Raw genomic sequence first — 27,987 nt, forward strand, 5'->3', positions numbered from 1 at the left:
CTAAGAACTTTCTCAATCTTCATCAAGTCGGTAACACTTTCACCATTCCTGACTTTGATTTGACAGATTCACAAATTTATCAAAGTATTGACTTATGGTTTCTTCTTCCTCCATAGTCAAAACTTCATACTGTCTTCTCAAAACTTGAAGCCTCACCTTCTTCAATTTACCATCTCCAGAATATAACTTTTCCAATGCTTCCCAAGTCTCCTCCTTTGCACTTTCATAATGCACGATCTTCTCAAATATCTCATTGCTCACACTCTGATGCATGAAGAACATGGCTTTCCCATCTTTCTTCTTTGCATCCCTGTTTGCTGTTTATTGCATATCTGTAGCATTCGATGCTAGTGCTGGTACACTATCATTCACTACTTCAAGAACATCCTGAAACCTGCAGATAACCTTCATCTTCACGATCCATTGATCGTAATTCTTGCCTTCAAACACCGGTAAATGCGTAGGGAAACTTTCTAACTTGGTTAACAAGCTAACCAAAGTTAGTTACCCTAAACTCTAGGATTTATTCTAACTAACTGAATTCCACAATCTAATAGTTATTCTATTTTAGCATCACCATAGATTAACCACAACATGTTTTAATTCTTTTCTACCACTGTGTTCTTCGTTGTTAGATTTACGCTCTTCCTTTGTTTCCGCCATTAATGTCAAATTTTCGTGTATCGAATCTTAAATTAGGTATGATAGAGATGCTAAAATCTGAAGATATTGGAGTTTGTTGAGAAATTGGTTGTTCTTACTCCTTCTCTCTCTAAACTAGAGTGAGAGAGTAGCTTTCTGTTTTTTTCTTTTCTGGATGAGCATGTTTTGATTTCATCTGAAAAAATATTACTCATGGAGGTTGAAGACAACATGATAAAGAATGAAAAAAAATGTAGTACATCTAGATCATGATAAAAAAACTGTGGAATTTTTTTTTCTGCCCCTATCACAAAAAAAAAAAAAATTGATATGTCTGCCATGTTCTTTTTAGTTGGCGAACATAGGCTTGCAAAATAAATTGATGCTCGCCATTTTATTTGTAGAACTCATTGTTCAGAAAAAGCCGTAAATATGTTGGCCAACTAAAAAGAAGAACACAGGTATTTGTACATGTGACTACTGTTACACTCTATCTTATAATTACTTATTGACTGAATACCTAAATTCGTCCTTGAATTTTCACGAATCGGACAAAAACGTCCTCAATTAATCGAAATGCACACTTTGTCCCTGAATTTAACAAACGTTAATCAAAATAGTCTCTACGTCCATTTGTGGCGTTCTCTGTGATGACGTGGCTGTTAACATTTCAGATGGGGTGCCATGTCAGATGCCACATAAGCAGGGACTAAATTGATGTATAATGTCAAAAAACTTCAAGTACGAAATTGATTGGTTTCAGAAAATATTTTTAATAAAGTCCCTATTAATTTTAACTTACTATCAAATCGATCCCTAAATTATTTCAAAAACCGTCACATCTAAAACATATTTTCAAGTTGGTCCTTCGTGCGTATATTTGCATAAAATGAATTAAAAATGACAAAACACGCAACTTCATCCTTGAAAATACCACTAAATAACTCATATGTCTTAAGGTTGAAATATTACATAGGCAAAAGCAATTCAACTATGGGGCATTAACAAGTCATAAGTAATAAATCATAGAGAATGTTCTTAAATATTACATAGCCAAAAAAGAACCCAACTAGGGGGCATAATGTAAACAAGTCAAAATATTCCAAAAAGCATAATCTAAGCATGCATCAAACTTCACTTCTTTGGAAAGCCGGGGGTTGGGATAAACTCTATGAACTTAGGTTGACTTGAACCGGATGGACCATAATCTGGATATGGCACTCGAATAACGCCAGGAGCAGTTGGATGTGATGGTGCAGGACCCCTTAATGGTGTTTGATTAGGCATCTCTTTTGAAATAATAGGCACTTTAATGCCATACCTCCTTGCAGGAACACCCTGCAACCATAGTTTCAATCATATTAGTCCCTTACTTATAAAACATTCAATTAAATTAGTCCCTGAATTTCTATACTTACTATTAAATCGACCCTTAGAATTTAACAGTCATACCTGTGTAAGCACTACTTCATTTGCAACACCATTGACAACATTTTGTCCATGAATTGCATCATTTCCAGCAACAACATTTCCAACATTGACATTTTGTGCGACTTGTCCATCATTTCCAGCGTCTTCTGCAACACCTCCACCATTTTCAGCAACATGATTTTCTGCATTGACTGGTACATTTCCGACATTATCTGCATTCCCTTCAACATTTTCTTCTTCTGGCTCAGTATCAATCTAGTCTTTTGGTCTCCTAGCAACCCCTTGCTTATTACATCCTCTTAAGTTATGACCAATCAATCCACATCTTCCACATTGAGTGTCATTGTAAGTCCTTTTCATTTGACTCCTACCAATAGGTTCCTTATTGCCATCTTTTCTTCTGTTCTTCTTTGGTCTTCCTGCAGCCCTTCTCACCTTTGGTGGCGCAGATTTTTCATATGGAGTTGGTTCCCAATATATTTGAGAATTCACTGGTTGGATAAAGTAGTTATAAGTTGCCCTATATGATCCAAGGGTCAACCAAGCATGGCAATGTTCTATCTGATACCTTTGCATTGGAGTATCACCACTCCACAGTGGCGTCCAATTGTGACTCGCATTCTTCTCTTTCTCTAGCCTGCTTTGTTGCCAAGGACACAGTGGTCCAACTCTCCCATCAAGTTTCATCTTGTTTTGACTCATTTTTCTCATTACATAACACCTAACTTCCTCGCCAAAGTGAGTATTGGTTTCCCTCTATAGTTCAAGATCTTTGCATTGAAAACCTCACAAGCATTGTTCACTATGTTATCTGCCTTGCAATTTTCACTAAAATATGCTTTAGTCCATGCTTCCTTTGGCCATTTATTAAGATACTCCCATGGCTTCTCATTAAGCCTCTTCACCCTCTCCATAATGTCGTTGAATTAAGTGGGAGTTGTTGCCCTTGCACATCTTTGAACGACTTCAAGTACCACATCTTAGATACCTTGAAGTAGCCTCTGCATTTCTTCACCATCTTCTCAATGTCCCACAAACATAGCTCATCAACACCCATTTTTTCCCACACACAGAACTCACCACGAACATAAGTTAGCCTCCGATACTCATCTCGCTCTAAACAACCACCATGATGCAAGATTAATGTGATATTGTCTTCCATCATAGAGATTTTGCAATGCATCAGTCATAAGCACAATCAAAAGAACATAAAAATGCAAATCATCAGTACAAAAAAAAATCTATATCTCTACCGTTTTAATCAATCAATAATCTTGTTCATAACGACTCTAATGTTCATAATTTTTAGTAACCAAACATAAAAACACACCATTTTTATGTTTTACGTCTTCAACACAAAACCCTAATATCAGTAATCTAAAACACACAATCAAAGCAAACAAGAACGAACATCAAAGCAAGCATCTAATGAAGTTTAAAGTTGAAAATGAATGCCTAAAAACTCAAAACAAAAATCACAAAAACGGACACAAAAAGGGAGAAAACGAACGAGAACAAACATGACTGATTGGAAAACGAACAGGAATGACGTTACCTTATGAAATGATGAAATCTTCTATCAAAACTGAATCTTTTGCAACGTTCCTCGCCGGAGATGATGCTGATGAAGATGATGAATGGTTTAGCGGGAAGGAGAACGGTCAGGGATGTTTTTGATGTTCTGGCTGAAATGTGATCATGAAAAGGTATAGGTATTACAAGGGTAAATTTGAAAAAACAGGAAAAATTGACTTCAAAAAGTACAACCGAAAATTTCGTGCGTTTCAATCAAATTGGTCCTTGTACATGTGGCTTCCTTGTCGACACGTGTACAAGACAACAAGCCATGTAGGAAGACAACTCAACAGCACTAACAGAGCATTTGGACGGAAGGACTATTTTGATCGACGTTTGTTAAATTCAGGGACAAAGTGTGCATTTCGATTAATTTGGGGACGTTTTTGTCCGATTTATGAAAATTTAGGAACGAATTTGGATATTCACTCCATTTCAAATTGAGTACATGCACACATATGAGGTAACTAACTCAAACTGCTTTCCCGAATTTTACTAGCCTCGTTCTCTCCTACTTATCCCTTCTCTTGAATTTACTCGTTTACTTTGGTAAGTTTGTTAATTTGGTTATCATATAGTGGATTTTTATTACTTGAGTAACAAGAATATACTCAATCTCTCTGCAATTTGCCTCAAGAAAATCATTGAATTTGCCCAAATTTTGTATTTATTTTGTGGGCCTAGGACGGTTGCCCTATGATTGATCTATGATATGAACTTACAATTCAGTGGTCAAATTTAAAATATATTAAAACGATATTAACGGTGTAACTTTAATATAACATTATATACTTGGTGTCAACAGATCTTAACTATATATAAAAGTATAAAAGCATACTAATTTTAATTAGTGAGATTTCTAACTGACTTTCCTTTATCTATCTCATTTATTAGTAGTATCATCATTTATAATTATAACCCTACAAGTTCTTTCTAATTTTTTCTCTCTAAAACTCTAATTCTATTAGTTAATCATTAAATTAAGAAAATAGAAATTTAAATTAAAAAATAACTTATATATCCTACTAACTCACATCACTTACACATACAACACAAAAAAAAAATCATCAATTATCCCACTAACCCATCATTCTCATGATCAAATTATCCACAAACAACATCATTGATAAATAAACGGTATACATGAGTAAATTCATAATCATCAAACTCTTTAAACCACAAACCACACCTACTCTATGCAATTATTACAACAATTGCAGATTTACTTTCCTCCTTTCTCAATACATTTATCTTCTTTTTTGGTATTTCCTTCTCGCTTCATGTATCTTGTCATCATTCTCTTCCTTATATTAGAGTTGTTGTTTGTTGATTCTTATTATTTATTTATCTTTTAGAGGCAACACTTTTGATGAAAAATTTCAACAACTTCTTTAGTCAATCTTATCCTATGTTATTACTTATTTTAATAATATATCTAAAAAAACAATATTTGATTTTCATTTTGCAATGTTTGGTACAATCTTAGTCCAACTTTTTTCTCTTGAGGATTTCATTTTCATTTTTTTCATACCCTTTGATTTGATTTTAATACGTATTTTTTTTGTGGTGGTCGGGATTTGAGCCCCGGACCTTGCATATATTATGTATTATTCTTACCAACTTTAGCTTTTTAATATGTCTGATACAATCTTAATCCCACTCTTTTGCCTAACTATGAAACTCTTTTTTCTATTATTGTTATTTTTTTTTCTCTATCTATATATTAATTATGATGAGATTTTATAAATGTGTCATTTTTTTAAAACAAAAAAAGCTAGAGTTGCCGGAGCATCCCTATTATATTGACAACCTACAAGTTGTACAATAAATTTTCCCTCCCTTTCTCTCCTTATATTAATTAAATTATAAAAAAAAAATCATTTTTAGTTATAATCATATAGATAAACAACCTCCACAACTCAATTATTATAATCTCACGAGTTGTACCATAACTTTTCTCTTCAAAGCTCTCATTTTATTATTTTAACTTTTTTAGTTTTATAATCAAATAAATTATCTCATGAATAGAAAATCATTTGTCTTAAAGTACTATTTAGTTGTTTGTAATTTTTTCATTAAATTCATATGTTCAATGATGTTATATACTAAAAGATTATTATAATTTGTAATTTATTTTATGATACACTAGCGAAAAGAAGGGTCCTCACGTGTCAGTCTTTCCGTTTTTTTTTTTATCGTGTTAACGTTTGAAAATTATGAACTGTATTTTTATTTTATGAAATTTTGATTTTGATTAAAATTATAAGTATAGGGGTCTTCAAAATTGCTGTGTTGGGATTCTTTTTCCTGCTGTTGTTGCTACTGAATTGTTTCCATTGATGTGTGGATAGCTTTGTTCTATTCGATAAACTATGCATAAGTTAATTTTTTTTTTCATTGGACTTTTTTTTTTGGTGGTATCCAAGATTCGAACCCTGGACCTTGCATATTATGCATTGTCCTTATTTCCATTGGATCATGTCTCATCAAATTTTCTATAATTGTGAAATTTAGTGATCTAGTAGAGAAAACTAACGTATATATGCATGACTCACATGTACATTGAACTAACCTTTTAAACATACGATTGTGCTTGGGGTGGCTGAAAGCTAAAAAGGTTGTGTTTGTTTATGGTACGTAGAGATGGTGGTCAAGCCCTTTAGCTTGTTTGGGTGTTGGCTAACTAGTGTAATCTCTGTTTGTTGAAATCATTAATTCTTGTAACTTTTAGTGGTATCCTAGGCACATCTTATGCTTGGAAATTGCTGTTTGGTGTGTTATATAATTTCATTTTAATTTCTTAAAAAAAAAAAACCTTTTAAACATACGTGAGTTTGTAGTTTTAGGGTATGAGGAGTCATGTTTGATCAAAGAATCGTTTTTTGTGTTTTGTTAAAATTGCATATTTTAAAGCATAAATACATTTTATTTAAAAAAATTAAAAACAAACTTTAACATATACTCATAAGTAATAAATGACAAATATATTCAATACAATTTATTGGTTATGTTCATCTATCTCTAAAAGGGGAACACTCCTATCCAATGTACATGATTAAGAATCATATTATGATCCAACATAGACCATATTTTACAAAAGTAAAAGCAATCTAGTTAGCTTCACGAAAAATATGATCTAATAGTAGACGTCCAACAACGTGAGAATATCAAGGGTTTGACGAACCATCAAATTAGAGGGATATCTCACATTAGACCCATCAAGAATCAAATTCAATGCAACCATTTAATCAGATTCAACATCAATATCTCTAGCATCAACGTCTCAAATACACCCAGCTTTAACCCTTTGTAAATAGACGCACCACAATTCTATCTCAAGCATCATCAATATCTCTTCGTACTTGCCCTTGTAATGACAGAGCAAGTACGAGGAGAAGCAACATGGCCAAAACTGAAATTCCCATTACGCTCAGCAACCATGCCTCCACAAGTAGCAATGGCACCATTGTTGGTTCTTCTAATTTCTTCCTATTGATCTCTTGAAATGTTTTACAAAATCCTTTGTGTCACACTGAGTTTGTAATGCTAACGTTTGTGTCAATTAATTTCACTAATATCCTTCCTGTAATGGATAAGTACTATATCCGATAAAAAAAAAAAGATAAGAACTATATCCTAAAAAAGTAATTAATTCTGGTAATCGTTTGCATCTAGCAAATCCAGCATGTGATGAAAACCAGAAAAAGAAAATCACATTTATTACAACTAAGAATTTTATTAACGAGAAAAAACATGAAATTCACATTGTACAATACTTATCTTTAGCCCATTTTTTCAAATGAATATCGATCTATAAGCTGGCTTCATTTCATAAACAGGGAAACAAAAACGAATTTAACAACAAAAGTCAAAGTAAACTATATGAAGAAAATTAAATTGTAAACAAAAATAAAATAAAGAACATCATGTTTTCACACAACCTAACAAATCATTCATAATTCAACATTAAATTTTCTTCAAACCAAACCAAACAAGTTTCTTCTCCTCTCCAATCTCATAACCACTTCTCCTAATCACCAATGGGATCGCTTCATGAATCTCAAACGACGACGGGACAACCACCGCCATCGCCGACGACGGGACAACCACCGCCATCGCCTGCGTCCGTAAACACTTGTCCACCGACAGTTCGCATGCCGATTAACTTACAGCCGGCAAACAGCAAAAGCAAACAAAATTCCACCAACAAACTATTTGGCAAATTCCGTTCAATGTTCCGGTCGTTTCCGATCATTGTTCCGTCGTGCAAGATGCCCACAATGAACGGAAACCACCGTACAAGTGAAACAATCATCCATGGCGGCATAAGGATAACCGGAACCTTATTTGGTTACCGAAAAGCGAGGGTAAACCTTGCCTTTCAAGAAGACTCTAAATGTCACCCATTCCTTCTCTTGGAGCTGGCCATTCCCACGGGAAAGCTTCTCCAAGACATGGGAATGGGCCTTAACAGAATAGCGCTGGAGTGCGAGAAGCACTCCAGCAACGATAAAACAAAGATCGTTGATGAACCAATTTGGACGTTGTTTTGCAATGGAAAGAAAATGGGTTATGGGGTGAAGAGAGATCCAACGGATGATGACTTATATGTGATACAGATGTTGCATTCAGTCTCGGTAGCGGTCGGCGAGCTTCCGAGCGACATGTCAGACCCTCAAGATGGAGAATTGTCGTACATGAGGGCGCATTTTGAACGTGTGATTGGGTCTAAGGATTCAGAGACTTATTATATGATGATGCCTGATGGAAATAGCAACGGACCTGAACTTAGTGTGTTCTTCGTTAGGGTTTGATATGTTGTTGGCTAAATGAGAAAAATGTAAAACAAGATGTTGACTAACAACCGCGGCACCTCCAGGATAAAACAGCCCAATTCACATGTTCGATTGCGTACTGCATCGTAAGCAATCGTTCGAAAAATAAAACCCTCAAATATGGTTTAATCGATAGTTCCATTAAACCACTCTATATGGTACGAAAACCACTCAAAAACGACGGGACAGAAGGAGCAGAAGAAAAGAAGGACTCGTCAACACAAGTCAAAAAAGGAGGAAAAGTGGAAAAGCACAAGAAGCATGAATTTCGGTGTAAAGAATAAGTGAGGTACCCAAAGAGAGGATAAAGCACAAGAAGAATATATACTAAGTTCGCTAGGCCCTCTTTTCTTATGAGCGTATTTTCCTTTTTCTTTATTGATTTGTTTGTTGTTAAATAAATGTTGGGAATCTTTTGGTTTTGCTTTTTTTATCTGGTTTGATATGAACAGAGGTTGAAAACTTATTCAGCAAGTAATGAAGCCACCTATATTTTTCACTAATTATTATATCTTACTTTTGTTTCATAAACTGTTAACTTCTTTGTAGTTTTCACTTTCTGTTATTTGTTATTGCAATATTTTAATCTTAATCACTCCCTTATTTATTTTTTGTGTTTGATTGAGTGCATCATAATCCTCTTGATCCATTAACAACTCTTTGGGGCAAGCGGAGGTGGTGGAGTTACATTGTCTCGGGTAAGTGTAAATTCAACCGAAAACATATACTTGAATAAAGCATGGAGTTGTGTAAGATTAGAAATTCCATGGAAATGGGAAAGAAAAAAAAAACAAAATCTGTTAAATTTTGTAGATACAATGAAGATCAAGGTAGCATTGGTGTTGGTTTTATGAAATTGTTGAAACTTATTATGATTTCATGATGCAATTAAATCATAATGCAATTATAATGAAGTAATCAGGGTCGATCTTATGAATTTGGATGTCTTGGACAAATCAAGAGAGTGGTGCTCTGTAAAAAAAAATAATCCCACAAAAAATGATAAAATTAACAGAAATGAACGAAAAGACTATTAAACATTTCATTTGACATTATGCAAGAAGAACACAAGTATAAATCATTGATATGTGAACGAATTGGCTCTAAGCTAGGATCCATATTCCAGAATCTATGCTTCACTCGACAAGTTTAATTAACTAAAGACAACATATTTATCAAAACAACACACAAGGATCATAATTCAATGTTTATATCATCACAACATAAACCACAATAAAAAGACCTCTACCTCTTTGATTTGTTCTTTTTTCCTATAAAAAAAATTGACCAAACATTTAAAATTATTTAAATATCATCCTCGTTGCATTTTTGGCTGCAAAGTCATTATTAATTTGTTTATAATCAACTTAAATTCTGAGCAATTTGTTCTGAAAGTCTTCAAGCACTAAATCAAACTTGTTGTTACTAAAAAGTGAAAATTTGTATGACTATTAAATAATAAATAAATTGTTTGACAATTGCAATTGGCACCTACTCCAATCTTATGAAGTTATGATGAATGGTATACGACACTTATGCTTTTGGCAATTGGTTGCTCTTGTGTTAATAGTTGCAGAATTGTGATGGAGAGATGATTTTTGTTTACAAATTGAGATGGAGAGATTAGACAAAGAGAATGAGAATTATAAAGAAACGAGACTCATAAACTAGGTAAAATATTGTGACTTTTGAGTGTTAATATGCAAAAGCAAAAAATCTGACTCTTTATTATTCATAACATTCCCTATCATTATTTTAAGAGTTAATGGTGTTTTACCCCCTTGTAATATATGTCATTTTTTGTTTTCCCCCCTGTAAAATATATTTTTTTATTTACCCCCTGTAATTTTTTTTTTTGGAATACCCCCCTAATAGGTCATAAAAAAATGACTTTATTTTATTTTATTTTTTTTCAGAATTTTTTCGTTTTTTTATGACCTATTAGGGGGTATTCCAAAACAAAAATATTTTACAAGGGGGTAAATCAAAAAAAATATTTTACAGGGGGGAAAACAAAAAATGACCTATATTACAGGGGGTAAAGCACCATTAATCCATATTTTAATTTTAGTGCTCCAATTAGATTATTCACTTGCTCATTCATGACTCATCCGTTTAGTTGCTAAAATTATGGATGTGATTAATCTTTTTTTGGTACATGTAGTTGATTGATTTTATTTTATATTTCATTTAGTCACGTCATTTATTAGTTTTAACTTTGTAGTGCCCCTATAATTTTGTGAGCAGCTAGCATTTTACATTTTTTTTTATGGGAGTATATATATACATATATAGATAGTAAAAAAATAATTTGGTGTTCCTAAAATTGTGATGTCTTGGACTGCTGCCCCTCTAACCTGTGCTCAGGACCACCCCCGGAAGTAATGTCAGTATTAATGTGTATGTTTCGGGAGCAAGGAAACGAGGCATTTGTACAGGAGTAAGAATGGATAGAAAGCTGACAGCAATTATGATGGTTGTGGCGGTTTTAGATATGGCAAACGTGAGTGTAGTAATGAGTCGTTGATATTGCAAAGTCAGCAGAGATGACAAAGAGGTATATTTCCGTCGGAGGCGACTTTCTCGAAGCCCAGTCGGAGTTCTATACACTTAGAAAAGGATGTCGGAAACAAAGATGTCGAGGAAATGGCCAATGGCCTATTTTCAATACCATTAATAAAGAGGATAAATGTTCATTTTTTGTGTAGCCTATTTTCAATATACCTAAATTACCCTCCCATAACAATTAAATTATTTTTCAAATTTAAATTTTCATCTACACTATAACTGGAACTTAGTTAGCTTCACGAAAAATATGATCCACATAGAAGACGTCTAGCTACGCGAGAATATCATGGATGTGACGAACCATCAAATAAGAGGGACGTCTAACATTACACCCGCCAAGAATCAAATTCAGTGCAACCTTTGAATCAAATTTAATGTCAATATCTCTAAAACTCAACTTTAACCCCATGTAAATAGTAATGGAGCAAGCAAGAAGATAGTTGAACCAGCATAGCCAAAAATGAAAATTTCAGTACGGTCACCAACACTCCTTAACAAGCAGCAATGGCACCATGGTTGGTTCCTTTAATTTGTTCTTTTTCTCTTGAAAGGTTTACAAAATCTATCTCAAATATAGTTAAATAACATTTATATGCTCAGTGAAATTATAATGCTAACCAACTCGATCGACTTGCAAAATTGTGGAATCGGTACGAGGAAATAATATAAGAATTAAATTATAAAAGTCAAAGTAAACTATATGAAGAAAATTAAGTTATATAAAAAAAAAGAACATTATGTTTTCAGAACTTGAAAGAAAAAAGAAAAAAAAAACAGCCACCAAACCCTAACGTGCACACCACAATATATCTTTCTTCATACAAATTACACCCTATATAATAACTTCCCTCAACACCTAACAAACCATTCATAGAAGAAGAAGAAAAAAAACAGAAACCAAACCTCAATGTGCACCCCACAATCCATCTTTCTACACTTTGTATAATAACTTCCCTCCTAACAAACCATTCATAATTCAACCTTCAATTTTCTACAAACCAAACCACAAAACTTTCTTCTCCTCCTCCATATCATAACTACTTATTTTAATCACCAATGGCACCACCTCATGCAGCTCAAACGATGACATTACCGACGGCACAACGACCACCGCCCGCGATCACTTCACCGAAAGTTCCCATGCAAATTTCCTTACAGCCGGCAAACAGCAAAAGCAAACGTAGTTCCACCAACAAATTCTTTGGCAAATTTCGTTCAATGTTTCGGTCGTTTCCTATCATCGTTCCGTCGTGCAAGCTGCCCACGATGAACGGAAACCACCGTACAAGTGAAACAATCATTCACGGAGGCACGAGGATAACTGGAACCCTATTTGGTTACCGAAAAGCGAGGGTAAACCTCGCTTTTCAAGAAGACTCTAAATGTCACCCGTTCCTTCTCTTGGAGTTAGCCATTCCCACAGGAAAGCTTCTCCAAGACATGGGAATGGGGCTTAACAGAATAGCGCTGGAGTGCGAGAAGCACTCCAGCAACGATAAAACAAAGATTGTTGATGAACCAATTTGGACGTTGTTTTGCAATGGAAAGAAAATGGGTTATGGGGTGAAGAGAGATCCAACAGATGATGACTTATATGTGATACAGATGTTGCATGCAGTCTCAGTGGCGGTTGGCGTGCTTCCGAGCGACATGTCAGACCCTCAAGACGGAGAATTGTCGTACATGAGGGCGCATTTTGAACGTGTAATTGGGTCTAAAGATTCAGAGACTTATTATATGATGATGCCTGATGGGAATAGCAATGGACCTGAACTTAGTGTGTTCTTCGTTAGGGTTTGATATGTGGGGTTAGATAAGTGAAAAAAAAATGTTAAACAAGATGTTGAGTTTGTTTAAATATGCTTGTGTTACTTACAAGCATCCACGATTGCACTGCATAGAGCAGCTGTATATTCATATCAATAGAATATTTTTTTTTTGAGGGATATCAATAGAATAATTCTATTAACTTAGTTTTCATTATATAGGTTTAATTTAATTAAAAGTTTAAGATCGATAGTATTTATTAAAAAGATTTATTTTATAGGATTTTATTTTCTTTTCAAGATAGTATACTATATATATTCTATTCTTATTGGAAAAGTAATACTCCTTCATGTTCTTTTTATAAAAGACATATAAATCAACAAAAGTGAATATATATGATTCATATTATAGACCAAATTTATCAACTCCTGTTAACTTTTCTTGTAAAAAAAAAAAAAAAAAACTCCAGTTAACTTTTATGTTTCACATAAGAAGGATCATGCTGAATTAATATTATTATTTTTTGTTTCTTGTTAGAAAACCAACATAATTTGTTTGTTTTTTTTTTTCTTTTTTCTTTTATGTATTTATATGCAGATTTTGCATTTCATTCGGTGGAGTTCTTGAATGATCAAATTATGTTTGTCTATGTCATTTCATATTAGTAAAATTAAATCATATTGTTAATGGTAAAAAATGGTATAGCATGGATAGAAATATAATTAAAAGATGACAATTTATACGATGCTCGCGAGTGTTTGGGACTAGGTTATTGTGATGGTTTTCACACTTTTTTATACAATATTGTTTGGTGAATAGAATGAGGAAAATTCGAAAGATGTAATCCCATAGAAGAAACAACCAATTTTACTACAATTTGAGTAGGTACAACACGGTGGAATGTGATTATTCTTCACAAGAGCGGGATGATGTATCTTCAAAGAAACTGCAACGTTCAAGTCAGTAAGATTTCAATGAACTTTTAAAAAAAATCTAAGAATGAGAGTGTGTACTTTCTTTTTCGTAGCGGATGGCTTCTTTCATAAGTTGTTGAATGTGCCACATGGATGTGGAGAGGTTAAATGATTGATCATTTCTCAGGGTGTAAGCTGCATGATCGTTTGACTGTAATTAGAGAGTCCATATTGATTTTAGCCTTGTTGACATTAGTCGTCCTTGTCTCGACGAGACACCTTATTGAACAAAACTTTCATAAAATTTCACCAACATGATTGTAACAACACATATAAGCAATTAGGCTTAATTGCACTTTTCCCCCCTATCTTTTGTTAATTGTGCGATTTTGCACCCCCTCTTTTTTTTTGAGCGATTTTGCACCCTATCTTTTGCCAACTGTGTTTTGTTCAAAATCATCACTAAAAGAGGGGAAAAGGGGCAAAAGATGGAGTGCAAAATCGCTCAAAAAATATAAGTGAGGGTGCAAAATCGCACAATTAGCAAAAAGATAAGGGGCAAAAGTGCAATTGAACACAAAGATGGGGTGCAAAATCAGAAAGGGGGCAAAAAGATGGGGTGCAAAATCGCTAAAAAAAAAAGAGGGGGTGCAAAATCGCACAATTGACAAAAGATAGGGGGGAAAAGTGCAATTAAGCCAAGCAATTATAGAATCAAAAATTGTGGCTCAAAAACTAAATCGCCAAATAAACTTTGAAATAAAAAGGAAATACAAGGACTAAAAATAAATTTTAAAATAATATAATAATAAGGACTAAAAAATACCACTTTTTTCTTTTCGTTAAAAAGAGAAAAACAAGAAGGGGCTTAAGAAGGGTTTTATTATCATTGTTGTTACCATCACCACTCACTCACCACACCACCATAACCATTTCCTTCCACAATCTTCACCTAATCAGGAACTGTATGCAAATGCATTCAATTTAGCTTCACCATAAGCAGAAACAACACCAAGCGAAGGTTGAAAATGGCAATAGTTTCAAAGTATTTCAATTCTTCTCACTGACGACTCACGCGCCTCACCCTAACATCTCTATTATCTCGTCCCTGCTATAGTTTCTCTCGTCTCTCTCACCTCTTGTTGTTAGATAACCTAAGGTAAGCCAATCAATTCTCCAATTTCTCATTTCTTCTCTATTTCAATTGGATTCAAGTATTTTGTTTTAATGTGCTCCAAGTGTTCGACAAAATACCTCAATGATTAAATTTCCTTTTTCTTTGGTGATAATAATGTTGTATTATCTGACTAGTAGCTTAGAGGAGTCTAGTGAGAGAAATTCTGTTAATGGGGATTAATCCTAGAGCTAAGTAATTGTAAATATAGTATCGAGGTATCAATTTCTGTATGTTTTTGTTGCTAAAAAGAATGCTACTGTTGTATATTTCGCCTTCATTGCGGTCCGCCTCTAGCCGTCTAATTGCGGAATTTGGGTTCCCTTAATTGCAGCCTCCATTGCGTTCGTTGTGTTGGGTGTGAAAGGGTGGATTTAGTCCCACATTGAATATAGATATGGCCTGTGTACTGTGTAGTGTTTATAAAGCATGGGTGACCCTCACCTTACAAGTCAGTTTTCTAGGGATGAGTCAGGCCCAATATAAAAACGTAAGAGCTACCAAATTGGTTTTGTGGATTGTTTTGAAAGTAACATCAATCCTAACCCTCTATGATCGCATCATCTGTGCTTCTTTAAAGTTAAAAATTTGGAACATTTCAAGGGAATGAAGAAGAAAATGAAAGGCCCATTAGGTGTGGTAAAAATGTTATCTTTTAGTTTTTTGGTTTTCCTTTTTGGGTTGGTGGTACCTTGATTAGGTTTTATTTTTTGGAATCTGTTGCTAACATACTAATTCATGATGATAGATGTAACATGTTGCTTGGATCTGTAGGAGAGAGTTGTTAAATTGCGAGCTGGAATGGCTACCCAGACAATAGCTGAAGCTGCACAGAAAATTGTCACCCCTGAAACCCTCATCTATGCAGCAAAGCAATCTCAACGTTGCCTCACTGTCCCTCTTCCTCTTCGCCGTGCCATTAAGAAATACCTTCGAGGTCCTTTATCTTTTCGGGATTTACTTTTCCACATTAGGTCTACATGTATTCATATTTTTCTGATTACAATTTTTCATGGTGGTTTTGGGATTATAGAGCAAGAGGAGCCATATATGAAGAGGAAGGTGTTGAGACTGTCCCAGTCATTCAATGAAATCAAGAATGTCAATCTGCAGCTGGCAACCACCACATCAAGGGAGATAGTCGAACACCCTTTAAAGTCCCTTGAACAATCGAAACGTTGGAAGATTACGAGCTCCTATGGTGACATTGGTCTCACCTATAGAGATGAGGAGACAATTGCTTATGTAGCTTCTCGAATGCCTGCCGTTTACTCTGCTTGTTACAGAGTACTTAAAGAGGTAGGTCGGAAACATAATCCTGATAGGGAGCACAAATCATTAAATAATCGGTGTTAAATACTATGACATAATAAGGTGATATGGATTAGAGTTTTGCTTTCTATTAATCCTTTACTTGGTCTGCAAAATAAAAAGACGAAGTCTGTTAAAACAAAAAAGAAGGAAAGTTGCACGTGTGAAAGATGGTTTTAAGTGCACCCAGGATAATATATCAAAACATTAGAATTCTAGAGGAAGTGTTTTCTTAAAGGCAGGGTTGCATAAGTTGATGCTAAAATAAATGAATGCTCTTGTGAAATGTAGATAGGGAATCAGACAATAGCTAATTTGCAAATGGAAGCAAGAACAATGGTGGTAAATTTTAGGTCTAAATTAAATCAAGTTGGGGACCATAATTTATGTATCAGCGAATAATGATTGGTAATCCCTAGCATGTAGTAGGACTCTCTCTCTCTCTCTCTCATTCTCTCTCTCTCTCTGTGTGTGTGTGTGTGTCGGACTTTAACTCTTTTACTGTAACTTGTCTTTTTAGGTTAGTAGAAGGCTTCCTGGTTTCTCCCCTACCAAGGTCTTAGATTTTGGTGCTGGGACTGGTTCAGCTTTCTGGTAAAAGACTTTTGAACTTTGTTTGGTCAATGGTTAACCTTCATATTACAAATTTAGAATTGTTCTTTAAATAATGTGTTTCCTTTCAAATCTGATTTTGAAAGGGCACTGCAAGAAGTTTGGCCAAAATCTTTGGAGAAAGTTAATATAATAGAACCATCACAGTCAATGCAGCGTGCAGGTCAGCGCCTCATACAAGGTACATGTTGATAACTTGTTTGAACAAAATACTCAATTGCCCAAGATTCTGCCAATACCGAATAGAATCGAAAATTGCTAATGTATTCAGAATTAAAGCACGGTGCTCTCTTTTTTATTCTATACGTGTTTTGTAATTTGGCAATTTTGGTATTTCTCCATTGGATGTATAACCAAAGCCATGTTTTGGAGGGTGCTGCAGTGGTCTTCGTATTGAGTGAGATCTCTGAGGATAGCATAACAATAGTGATTTCACTGTGTTTAATAATCATAATTTGTTATATAAGTTTTTGGTTTATGGATAATGATCCTTATAATTGAAATTTTTTATGGTGTCTGCATATGTCTCGATTGGAATTGGGGTTAGTTTGGTTATTTATCCTGCATTATGTATAAAAGATGAAGGAGGTTAAATCTTGGGAAACATCAGAATGTAATTCTAGTTTCTTTGAGGCATGGTTGAGAACCTTTTAAGAATTAGGTCTTTACTAACGTAACACATGTTAGTTATGCTGCCAGTTGGACCTGCAGATTGGCTGCTGTGAAATGATTCCACTCTAAATTATTTAGTTCCTGTTGATGACTGAAAGAACCTTCACACTGTATGATTAAACAATTACTAACCTTATTGAGGATAAGCATGATTTTCTCCTTTAAGATGCATAACAATATGCTTGTAAAAGGAAAAGTTTGATGAACAAATAATAGTTTCGTCTATTATAGGAGATAGTCACAAAAATTACAAAATTTAAAAGTTGAAGAGCTATTCTGACCGACAGTTTTCACTATTTTTTGGTTAGAAAGTGAAAATACTTCTTTTTCTTGTTGTGGCACCTAATTCGTAGCAGTCAATCAAATGAGTTAATAGTCTTTAATATCAACTCTGTCCCAGGATTTTCCCCTTATATAATGTGATTTATGTCACATTAATTTAAATAATGAATATTCCTGTTTGGAATTGAGTATGTTGAACTTGCTCATTTTTGAAATTTTCAAGGAATTCTGGGTGTTACGTTGATTTTGTTTTGCTGTTGATTATATAGGTCTCAAGGATTTGCCACTTATTCATAGCTATGACAGCATTCAAGCTCTGTCTAAAGATATTAGTAAATCAGAGAGAGGGCATGACCTTGTAATTGCTGTAAGTTTGTTCTTTTGGATTATTCACGTATATTTTTGCGAATTGTAGCTTCTTCAATTTAAGTAGTTGAGTTGAGATTTGTTAGTTTATGCATATTGTATTTCATGGATTACACTCAAATTTACAAGCAGCTATATTTGATGGATTTGAAGATGTAAACATTTTGCTAACTTGTAAACTCTACCATAGCATTTAACATGTACATAAAAGGATTATGAACTATTTGTATGTACTATGTGTGGTTCATTTGTTCAAATTGTAAACAAATTTAGTTACTTTTTTCCATTCAATTTTCAAATTTAGATTGAAACAAACTAAATAGTTCAGCTGAATTTGTTTTGCATGTTCAGTTTCTTTTTTCAGTTTTAGAACCCTCTTTGCTAATAATGGAAGGGATGCACTTTTGTTTTATAATCCCTCCGTTTCAAAATGAGTGTCATTTTAGGTGTTTACACACATATTAAGAAATGCAATGATTAAAAGAAAGAGAATGGTTATTTTACCAAATTATCCTTATTAACTATTGGTTAGTTTTAAAAGTAATATTTTGGAAGTAGTGTGCAGAGTATTAATTGGAGGGTACAATTGAAAAGAAAAAGTTATTATTGCATTGGAAACTGAAAGTGACATTCATTTTGAAACAATTTTTTTTGGCTAAAGCGACACTCATTTTGAAACGGAGTGAGTAATTTTTTTTCAAGCATTAGGCATATAAATTATTTATGTAGGTTTACATAAATTAATACTAATTGCTTGTGCTCTGTTTTGGTGGGATGAAGTCTTATGTGCTGGGAGAGATTCCGTCTATAAAGGATCGAATTACCATACTTCGACAGCTTTGGGATCAAACACAAGATGTTCTGGTATGATTTCAAGCTCATAGTTTTGTTGTCCTATGAAGGAGAGGACTCTCTGCTACAAACTTATTTTACTTACTGGAATGATTTTTTTTTTTTGGTGAGACTTACTGGAATGATGTTATTTTACTATTTTGGGATATTAAAAGAGTCAATGAGATAGAAAAAGGAGTGATGAGAGGAAAGAAAAACATATATGAATTATAGAAAAAAAATTCTTTTTAAAGAAATAATTGTGGGAATTTTTAAATTTTTATAACTTTTTTCATTATTTTGTTAATTCTTTTCAATCTTGTATCTAAGGCTATCTCCAATTTTGAATCTTGTAGGTTTTGGTTGAACCAGGAACGCCTCACGGATCCAGTATTATAGCTCAGATGAGATCTTACATATTATGGATGGAAGAAAGAGTAAGTTTACCACCTTTTTTTTAAGAAAATTAAAATAATGATGAATAAGCTTTGTATCTTCCTTTCCTCATCATGGTTGTTTTTACACTCTCAGAAACATCGTAAATCTTCTAAAAAGAACAATGAAGTTTGTAAAGATTTGATTACTGAGAAGGCCGGTGCTTTTGTGGTTGCTCCTGTAAGTATATTGTGTTTTCCATTTTTTAGTGAAATTTTTTCCACCTTTTCAGTTTCCCATTGGTATTTTTGTTTTGACGAATTTTCTTGATGCAGTGTCCTCATGATGGTACTTGTCCACTGGTAAAATCTGGAAAATATTGTCATTTTGTTCAGCGCTTGGAAAGGACATCATCGCAGCGTGCTTACAAGGTTTCTCCTTAATCCATATTTTACTTTTTGTATTGAAGAGAGTCATGTTGTCCCTGCATTCCTATTTTCTCTTTTCATTGATATTATCACAACCAACTAATTTATGTTCTAAATTTCATCCTATTTCAGCGTTCGAAGGGTGAACCCTTACGTGGCTTTGAAGATGAAAAATTCTCCTATGTTGTTTTTAGACGAGGCCCAAGACCAAGGCAAGTGTTTTAAATTTCTATTTTTAGAAAAGGTAAAATGGATTAATAAGCTCTAAACAAAGCACCAGTTGTGTAAGGGGTAGATCAAAGTTTACAATGATACAATGATTTACAACAAAAAAGCACCCGGGCTATTCAACAAAACAAGCCTTAATCTATAATTTGAGTATATGTTACTCCAAAGCAATTACTCCACATCACCATATAGTGAAAGGCATTCTTGATAATCAAACTCCCCTGTGATCAGATCAGACTGTATCAGTTCACAAGTTTTAAGATCCATGCATTGCCAATGAACTATCACATAAGGCTTTCAGTCCACCAAATTCCCATGTGATCGCTAACCACCTCTACTTCAGCTTTAGAAGGTTCATTTATGTTCAGAACCTTTTACATTCGATGTAAATGTTAGTAGGAATTGTCATAACCTGTAGCCAATCTTGAATTTTGGACATTGAAAATAAGTGTTTTAAATAAATCCTTCATGTTTGAACTTTTTTAGAATACAAATAGGACAACACAAAATGCTGAGTTCTTTTACGTGAAGTTTAAACAACCCTGTTGATGCATATCACATATTACTTTCTCCTAATTAACTTTTAATTGTTTATGTTTGTTGACATGGAAGATTTCTGATTCTTCATTCCCTGACCGTTTAATGGCATAAGAAATGTTCTTTTTTAATGCATAAGAAATGTTTTTGAAGCATTTAATGATATGCTTTCATAGAGGCGCGAGATGGTGAAATCGTGTGTTTTCAACTGCACAACAAACTCCCTTTACATGGCTTAAAAGTCATAAATTGAATAATTACATAATATTTGATCTCTATTTACACGATACAATATGTCTATTCTATACAATAGATTCATGGGTCGTAATATGGCTATTCTATACAATAAATACATGAATCCTAATGTTATTTATCTTAAACACAATGTAATCCTGATTTTTGTTTCTTCACTGATCCCTTTGACCAGGGAACCTTGGCCCCTTGACGGTATTACATTTGACACTCTGAAGGAGCAGCAAGCTAAAAGAAATCCAGAGGATCTTGAAATTGACTACGGTACTGTGCTATCTTGTTTTCTGTCAAAATCCTTCAACATAAAGTATGTGGTCTGATATTAAAATCAGTTTCCTTTCATGATACATGCTCAATAATTTTGAAGAAAACATTCAGTTTAGATTTCTTATTTTCAATAATAATTACAAAGACACTTTTTTTTTTATTTCCTGTTTTTAAAATGTTGTATTGGAATCAGCAAAAATGATTTAGACTCTGGTTAGAGAAAATGCTTTCTATTTGTAATTATTTTTGTTTTCACCATGTTTCCTGTTTTCAAATATTTTTATAGGAAAGAATGAAAATAAATTATTTTCTTTCACTTGTTCTATATACAAATCTTCAAAAAATAAGATGCAGTGTGAAACCAAGGTAGCATATTTGGTTATTAAAAGGGAAAATAGGAAATAAAAACTTTTCTCTTGTTAAACAGACTTTGAATCTGATATTTTTACGATTTAATTATTAGTGAAAACATGAAATTAAAAGAAAGTTTTCTGGAACTGAATTGCAATTGTATTTATTTCTTTTAACTTTTTCAGAGGACTGGTTGAAGTTGCAAGAAGCTGATGATGATGCTCCACGTGAAGTAGATGCAATAAGAAGATATGAATCTGATGGTTTGGAAACTGACGGGGATGGCGAAGATGATAATGAAGAGGTTAAGGAAACGGAAGAAGAAACAGAGATCGCTGATCTTGGAGGTGGTTGGGGAAGAATTGTGTTTATGCCTATTAGAAGGGGTAAACAAGTAACTATGAATGTGTGTAGATCAATCAAAAGAGATGCCTCAGAGGGTGAATTTGCCCGTATGGTTGTAACAAAAAGCAAGAATCCTGCCTTGCATCGTCAAGCCAAGAGATCTATTTGGGGTGATTTGTGGCCATTTTGAAGCAAGATCATTTGTGTTAGTTTTTTTTTTTTTTTTTTCATTTATTATTGTGCCTCTTTTATAAGTATGAGTGTTTAAGGGCCATGCCTTAATTGATATAAGAAATTTCTCATTATATATATTTTTTAGGAAGTAGCTCTTCTCATTACATGCATGATAAAGAGATTAGCATTTTAGGTGAACATGAAGATGTTTTAGTTGTCAAAAGATATATTAGTCTTTCTATTTGTGAAAATGAATGGATAGCATGGAGTAAATTTTCCCTCAAACTTTTATTTCATAGGTTTGACAATCAGTTTTCAATAATGTCCAAAGTGAAGATTTAAAAGCTTATAAAAATGGGTGAAGATTTGAGAATCTGTTGTCTTCTTTTAAGGGTGCATTGTCATAGAAAAACTACACAATGTTGCACATTTAGATTTAGATTTGAATACATTCATGCAAGTTCCTCGTGATGCATTTTTAATTCAATTGGTTTGCTACTTCAATTAACGGATGGACAAGAAACAAGCCAACTAGACAAAGTAACCATGATTATGAGCAACTAATCCTGTCATTTTCTAGAGAACAAAATGGGTGGTGAATGTCTCAATATTTATATCTTTTTCAAGGTTTTTGGTGTTGATCAAATTTAATCCAACCTATAAACTCTGTTCAAAATGATTTTCAAGCTAAAGACAATGCTGTTGTTGTTGCCAACAGTATACCAAGATCTGGCATCACTTGGTTGAAAGCACTTACGTTTGGCATCATTTATCCTCCTCCTTAAAGGATCGTTACTTTTCCATTCAACCGATTATTTGGTCTACGTTTTTTTTAATGGAAATATATAAAGAGAAATACATGAAATACTCCAAACAACTACAATGAAGATCAACAACTAGAAACAATCCTATATGAGAAAAACATGAACATTAAAATACAATACACTAAAAGCAAAAGCCAAAACAAACACCAAACAATGAGGATGAAGCATAAGAAAGGTGGCAAGTAGCCACCCTATAGCTAACGAATACCTCTTTATTCTGCAAAAGAAAAGAACCAACATTTGTGCCATGCATGTTGATTATTTGATAATGTTAATAGTGTGACTCTCTAAGTGGCTCATTGGTCCGCTTAACTTTTAATCCACAATTTTGGATAGTTTTTCTTCCATTGAAGGGGAAAGGTAATTTTTCCAATCTCCTACTTTGGCCTTTCGAAAGAAGAATTTGTTCCCAACATATGACCGCATGAATCCAGATTTATTTACCTCCAATTCCTTCATCGTTTCAAAACAACATAAATTGATTATGTTTTCTACCACTTTTTTAGATTCCTCTTCTTGAGTGAAAGAATAGCCCAAAAATGTTGCAAGTCTAGTGACATGAAAAATTGGATCTTCTTTAAGTTCTTCATATTTCAAAAATAAAATTTTGTCTGGACTAGTCATACTTTCTTTCAAGTAACCTAAAGTATGCTCCCAAAATGAACCAAATGGAGTTACCCCATTACAAAAACTTTCAAAAGTTTCCTTTAAGCTTACAATTTGTAAAGATGGATGTTTTGACCTTATTTTATTAACGAAACTCCAATATGACACAAAAGTAAGCCAAGATTAATTGTTCCACTGGTGGATTTTCTTTCAATTCTATCCTCAACATAGTCAGCATCAAAGAATCTAACAAGCTTATAATCTTGGGATTCCGTATAAAGTAAGCCAAGATTAATTGTTCCTTTTAGATACTGAAGATTATCTTAACAACAATTAAATGAGATTCTCTAGGACCTGATTGGAATTTTGCACACAAACATACACTAAACAAAATACCAGATCTATAATATGTTTGATAAAGTAGAAAATATATCATACCGCTGTTTCAAAATTGTTCTTATAAGGAGGCTTAACAACTAAGTCTCAGACATCATTTCTTTGGAACTGATTCAACTCTTCTTATATAACTACATTACTACAATCCATTCATCATATGAAAATGCTTCATCAACAAAAGTGGGTTCAATCATCAAAAACAGTCCCAACATTGAATGTTCATCTCTGAATGCTGATCTTGTCTTTAGATGAGTGTCTTTGTTCCTAAAGATTAGCTCTTCATGGATGTGAAAACTTGTACTTGAATGTTCTTCTATGTGTGCTTCAGAGTTTGCACTAGCTTCTGAACCATCATAAGCACCAATAAATTCTAAAGCTTGTTCAGATTCTAAAGCATCTTCAGTGATCTAAATCTCGGCAAAATTTTCAACTAGCTCTGATATTTTATTTTTAGGTTTTTTGTCATCAAATTTGATGTGTATTGATTCTTCAACCATGTTAGTTTTAAAATTATACACTTTATATGCCTTTGAGCGTTCAGAGTATCCTAAGAAGATACCCTTATGAGCTTTGACATCAAATTTTTTAGATAGACCTTATTGTTTAAGATGTAACATGTACATCCAAACTGATGAAAAGTAAACGATACTTAGTTTCTTTCCTTTAAAAGAGTTCACATGAAGAGTCCATCCTTAGAAGTTTTGTTCAATTGCCAAACATAACTTGTTTGAACAAGATACTCAATTGCCCAAGATACTTAAAATTAAAGCACGGTGCTATCTTTTTGTATTGTATACGTGTTTTGTAAGTTGGCAATTTTGGTATTGCTCTATTGGATGTATAACCAAAGCTATGTTTTGGAGGGTGCTGCAGTGGTCTTCGTATTGAGTGAAATCTTGAAGATAGCATAATAACAATGACTTCCCTATATTCAAATAGTAAACAAATTTAGTCACTTTTTTCCATTCAATTTTTAAATTTATATTGACACAAACTAAACAGTTCAGCTGAATTCGTTTTGTATGTTCAGTTTCGTTTTGTATGTGATCAGATCAGACTGTATCAGTTCACAAGTCTTGAGCATTACTAATCCATGCATTGCCAATGAACTATCACATAAGGCTTTCATTCCACCAAATTCCCATGTGATTGCTAACCACCTCTACAGCTTTAGAAGGTTCATTTATGTTCAGAACCTTTTACATTCGATGTAAATGTTAGTAGGAATTGTCACAACTGTAGCCAATCTTGAATTTTGGACATTGAAAATAAGTGTTTTAAATAAATACTTCATGTTTGAACTTTTTCAGAGTACAAATAGGACAACACAAAATGAAAATAACTTATTTTCTTTCACTTGTTCTATATACAAATCTTCAAAAAATAAGTTGTAGTGTGAAACCAAGGTAGCATATTTGGTTATTAACAGTGAAAATAGGAAATACAAGCTTTCCTCTTGTTAAATAGACTTTTGTTCCCGTAATTTTAGCTCAGTTGGTAGGAACAATGCATAATATACATAAGGTTAGGGTTCAAACCCCGACCACAAAAAAAAAAAACAAAAAAACTGACTTTTAGTGTGATATTTTTACAATTTATAACTATTAGTGAAAACACGAAATTAAAAGAAAATGTTTTCTGGAACTGAATTGCAATTTGTATTTATTTCTTGTAACTTTTTCAGAGGACTGGTTGAAGTTGCAAGAAGCTAATGATGATGTTCCACGTGAAGTAGATGTAGTAAGAAGATATGAATATGATCAGAGTCGTTCCTACGAATCTGAAGGCTCTGCTCTGTAAGTGAAAAAAAGTCCGTAATAAAATAAAAACGTATTTTATTTTTAAAAGAACAATGTTCTATTTAAATTTTTTAAAAGATAAATATAAAGTGTTGTATATATGCGATACACCCAAATGTGAAAATCACTATCGTATACATGAGGAACCTCAAACCACCCTTCCAAAAAAACCCACCTAACACCAAAAGTAAGAGGACCCAATTCTAATAGGCCTAAAACAAGACAACAGAAGAGGAAAAGGAAATCAAATCGGAGAAGAAGAAAAGGAAAGTCTGATAGAGTGATGGTGATGGAACGCGTGGTATCAGAGAGAAAAATAATAAGGAATTTTTTATTTAGTGGGGAAGTACTTAGTAGTACTACTGAGCTATACAATTTTTTTTTTTCTGAGGCCCAACTCCATTGAGCTCTTTGCGTATCCCAAGGTCCGACCCTAAATCTGATGGTTTGGAAACTGATGGGGATGGCGAAGATGATAATGAAATGGAAGAATAAACACAGATCGCTGATCTTGGAGGTGGTTGGGCCAGAATTTGTTCATGCCTATTAGAAGGGGTAAACAAGTAACTATGAATGTGTGTAGATCAATCAAAAGAGATGTCTCAAAGGGTGAATTTGCACGTATGGTTATAACAAAGAGCAAGAATCCTGCATTGCATCGTCAAGCCCAGAAAGCCATTTGGGGTGATTTGTGGCCATGTTGATGCAATATCATTTGTGTTAGTTTTATTTTTCATTTATTATTGTGCCTCTCTTGTATGTATGAGTGTTTAAGGGCCATGCCTGAATTGGAATAAGAAATTTTTCATTATATATGATATTTTTTTAGGAAGCAGCTCTTCTCATTATAGGCATGATAAATGGACTAGTATTATAGGTGAAAATGAAGATATTTTAGTTGTATAAAGATAGTTTGACTTTCTATTTGTTAAAATGAATAAACAAAATTTGGTAAATTTTCCTTCAAACACTCATTTCATAGGTTGAAAATCAATGATGAATAATGTCCATGGTAAATAAAAATAGAAAAGCTAATAAAAAGGGTGTAGATTAAAGAATCTTTAATATCTTCTTTTTTAAGGGTGCATTGGCATAGAAAAACATTGCACATTTAGACTAGAATACATTCACACGAGGATTTAATATCTTCTTGTGGTGTATTGTTAATCACAATGCAATCATTTAATCTGTGAATTTGTTCCTTTTTTTGAATTCAATGTTTATCAAGGTGATATCTTTGCTCAAATGCGAAGAAGCTTTTGTCTCTTTTTCTATGTAAAGGAAATAATATGAAGTTTAGGAAAGCTCAAAAGAAACCATTAACCAGGTCATTAAACACACTTTTACATTCAACTGATTTATTTAATCTAGCATACACTATTTTTTAATGGCAATATATATAAAGAGAAATACGTGAAATACATCAAACTTAAATCTAACCAGCCAAATACATCAAAACACCAAACAATGAGGATCAAGCATGACACAAAAGTATCAAATGACACAAAAGTATCAAATGGATTTCTACTTATATAAACTATCTTACAATTAGACTCTTGAATCGACTTGGCAAGTGAAGAAAATGGAATGTGAGTCCCAAATATCCTTGGTTCAATTATTTTTGATATAGGAATTTGGTCCTTCATATCAGCAGCATAAAGATTACGTTCAATGGAAGGCACTAGTTTATGTATAATGGATTTAAGTAATGGATGATTCTCAAAGGAGTATTGATTGCGATTTACAATTGTAAATGTAAGTGCTCTCAACCAAGTGGTGCCTGATTTTGGTAAGCTTGCAACAACAATATCACTATCTTTGGCTTGAAAATGATTTTGAAAAGAGATTATAGGTTGGATCAAATTTGATGGACACCAAAAACATTGAAAATATAAATTTTGGGACAATATCCATGCATTTTCTTTAGGAAGTGAGAGGATCACCTGCTTATTGTCTTGTTGGTTTTCTTCTTGTCCATCCTTTGATTGCTCTTCAATTAAATGTGTAGAATTCATTGAAGGAGAACTGATTTTGATAGTCACTAGTGTGATGAATATTTTGTTCTTCCACAAGCTATTATTTATAGGAACAGTATATAAGTGGTTTGCGGTAAAGTAAACAACTTGATAACATGATATGTAGAAGAAAATTACTGTTTTTGGAGTAATGGAATCTGTATGTGATTCCCCACATTTATTTGGAGTGGTGACTGATTTGACACAACATAATATGTATGTCCTAATATTGACACAACATAATAATACAACTCATATTTATTTGGTGGTTAGTTTCTTTGTTTGTCATAATATCTATGTCCTATTATTGACACAACATAATAATACAACCCATATTTATTTGGTGGTTAGTTTCTTTGTTTGTCATAATATGTATGTCCTATAATTGACACAACATAATAATACAATCT

General features: G+C 33.4%; 4 protein-coding genes across 5 annotated transcripts; 3 read left to right on the forward strand and 1 right to left on the reverse strand.

The window, feature by feature from the left end:
- The first annotated feature begins 7,688 nt into the window (after positions 1-7,688).
- On the forward strand, positions 7,689-8,932 carry LOC11423833 (protein MIZU-KUSSEI 1). Its single transcript, XM_003627924.4, has one exon. The coding sequence runs from the start codon at positions 7,689-7,691 to the stop codon at positions 8,460-8,462; it is 774 nt and encodes a 257-aa protein (XP_003627972.2). The 3' UTR covers positions 8,463-8,932.
- Positions 8,933-11,904: 2,972 nt separating this feature from the next.
- Positions 11,905-13,034, forward strand: LOC11421317 (protein MIZU-KUSSEI 1). The gene has a single exon (XM_003627925.4). The coding sequence runs from the start codon at positions 12,108-12,110 to the stop codon at positions 12,849-12,851; it is 744 nt and encodes a 247-aa protein (XP_003627973.1). The 5' UTR covers positions 11,905-12,107; the 3' UTR covers positions 12,852-13,034.
- Positions 13,035-14,576: 1,542 nt separating this feature from the next.
- On the forward strand, positions 14,577-22,233 carry LOC11425027 (methyltransferase-like protein 17, mitochondrial). 2 transcript variants are annotated; one of them, XM_024771896.2, is made up of 13 exons: positions 14,577-14,891; positions 15,655-15,843; positions 15,940-16,205; positions 16,738-16,811; positions 16,916-17,010; positions 18,053-18,150; positions 18,930-19,013; positions 19,337-19,417; positions 19,512-19,595; positions 19,691-19,786; positions 19,916-19,995; positions 20,976-21,064; positions 21,604-22,233. In XM_024771896.2, the coding sequence occupies exons 2-13, from the start codon at positions 15,708-15,710 to the stop codon at positions 21,951-21,953; spliced, it is 1,533 nt and encodes a 510-aa protein (XP_024627664.1). In that variant the 5' UTR covers positions 14,577-14,891; positions 15,655-15,707; the 3' UTR covers positions 21,954-22,233. The 2 variants fall into 2 exon arrangements, with proteins under 2 accessions (XP_024627664.1, XP_003627974.2); XM_003627926.4 differs by having other exon boundaries at positions 15,681-15,843.
- Positions 22,234-26,857: 4,624 nt separating this feature from the next.
- Positions 26,858-27,676, reverse strand: LOC11420767 (cytosolic sulfotransferase 15). The gene has a single exon (XM_024772901.2). It carries the CDS (start codon positions 27,575-27,577, stop codon positions 26,930-26,932), a length of 648 nt encoding a protein of 215 aa, XP_024628669.2. The 5' UTR covers positions 27,578-27,676; the 3' UTR covers positions 26,858-26,929.
- Positions 27,677-27,987: the final 311 nt, after the last annotated feature.

The sequence above is a fragment of the Medicago truncatula genome, chromosome 8, assembly GCF_003473485.1.
Source record: "Medicago truncatula cultivar Jemalong A17 chromosome 8, MtrunA17r5.0-ANR, whole genome shotgun sequence".
Taxonomy (NCBI): domain Eukaryota; kingdom Viridiplantae; phylum Streptophyta; class Magnoliopsida; order Fabales; family Fabaceae; genus Medicago; species Medicago truncatula.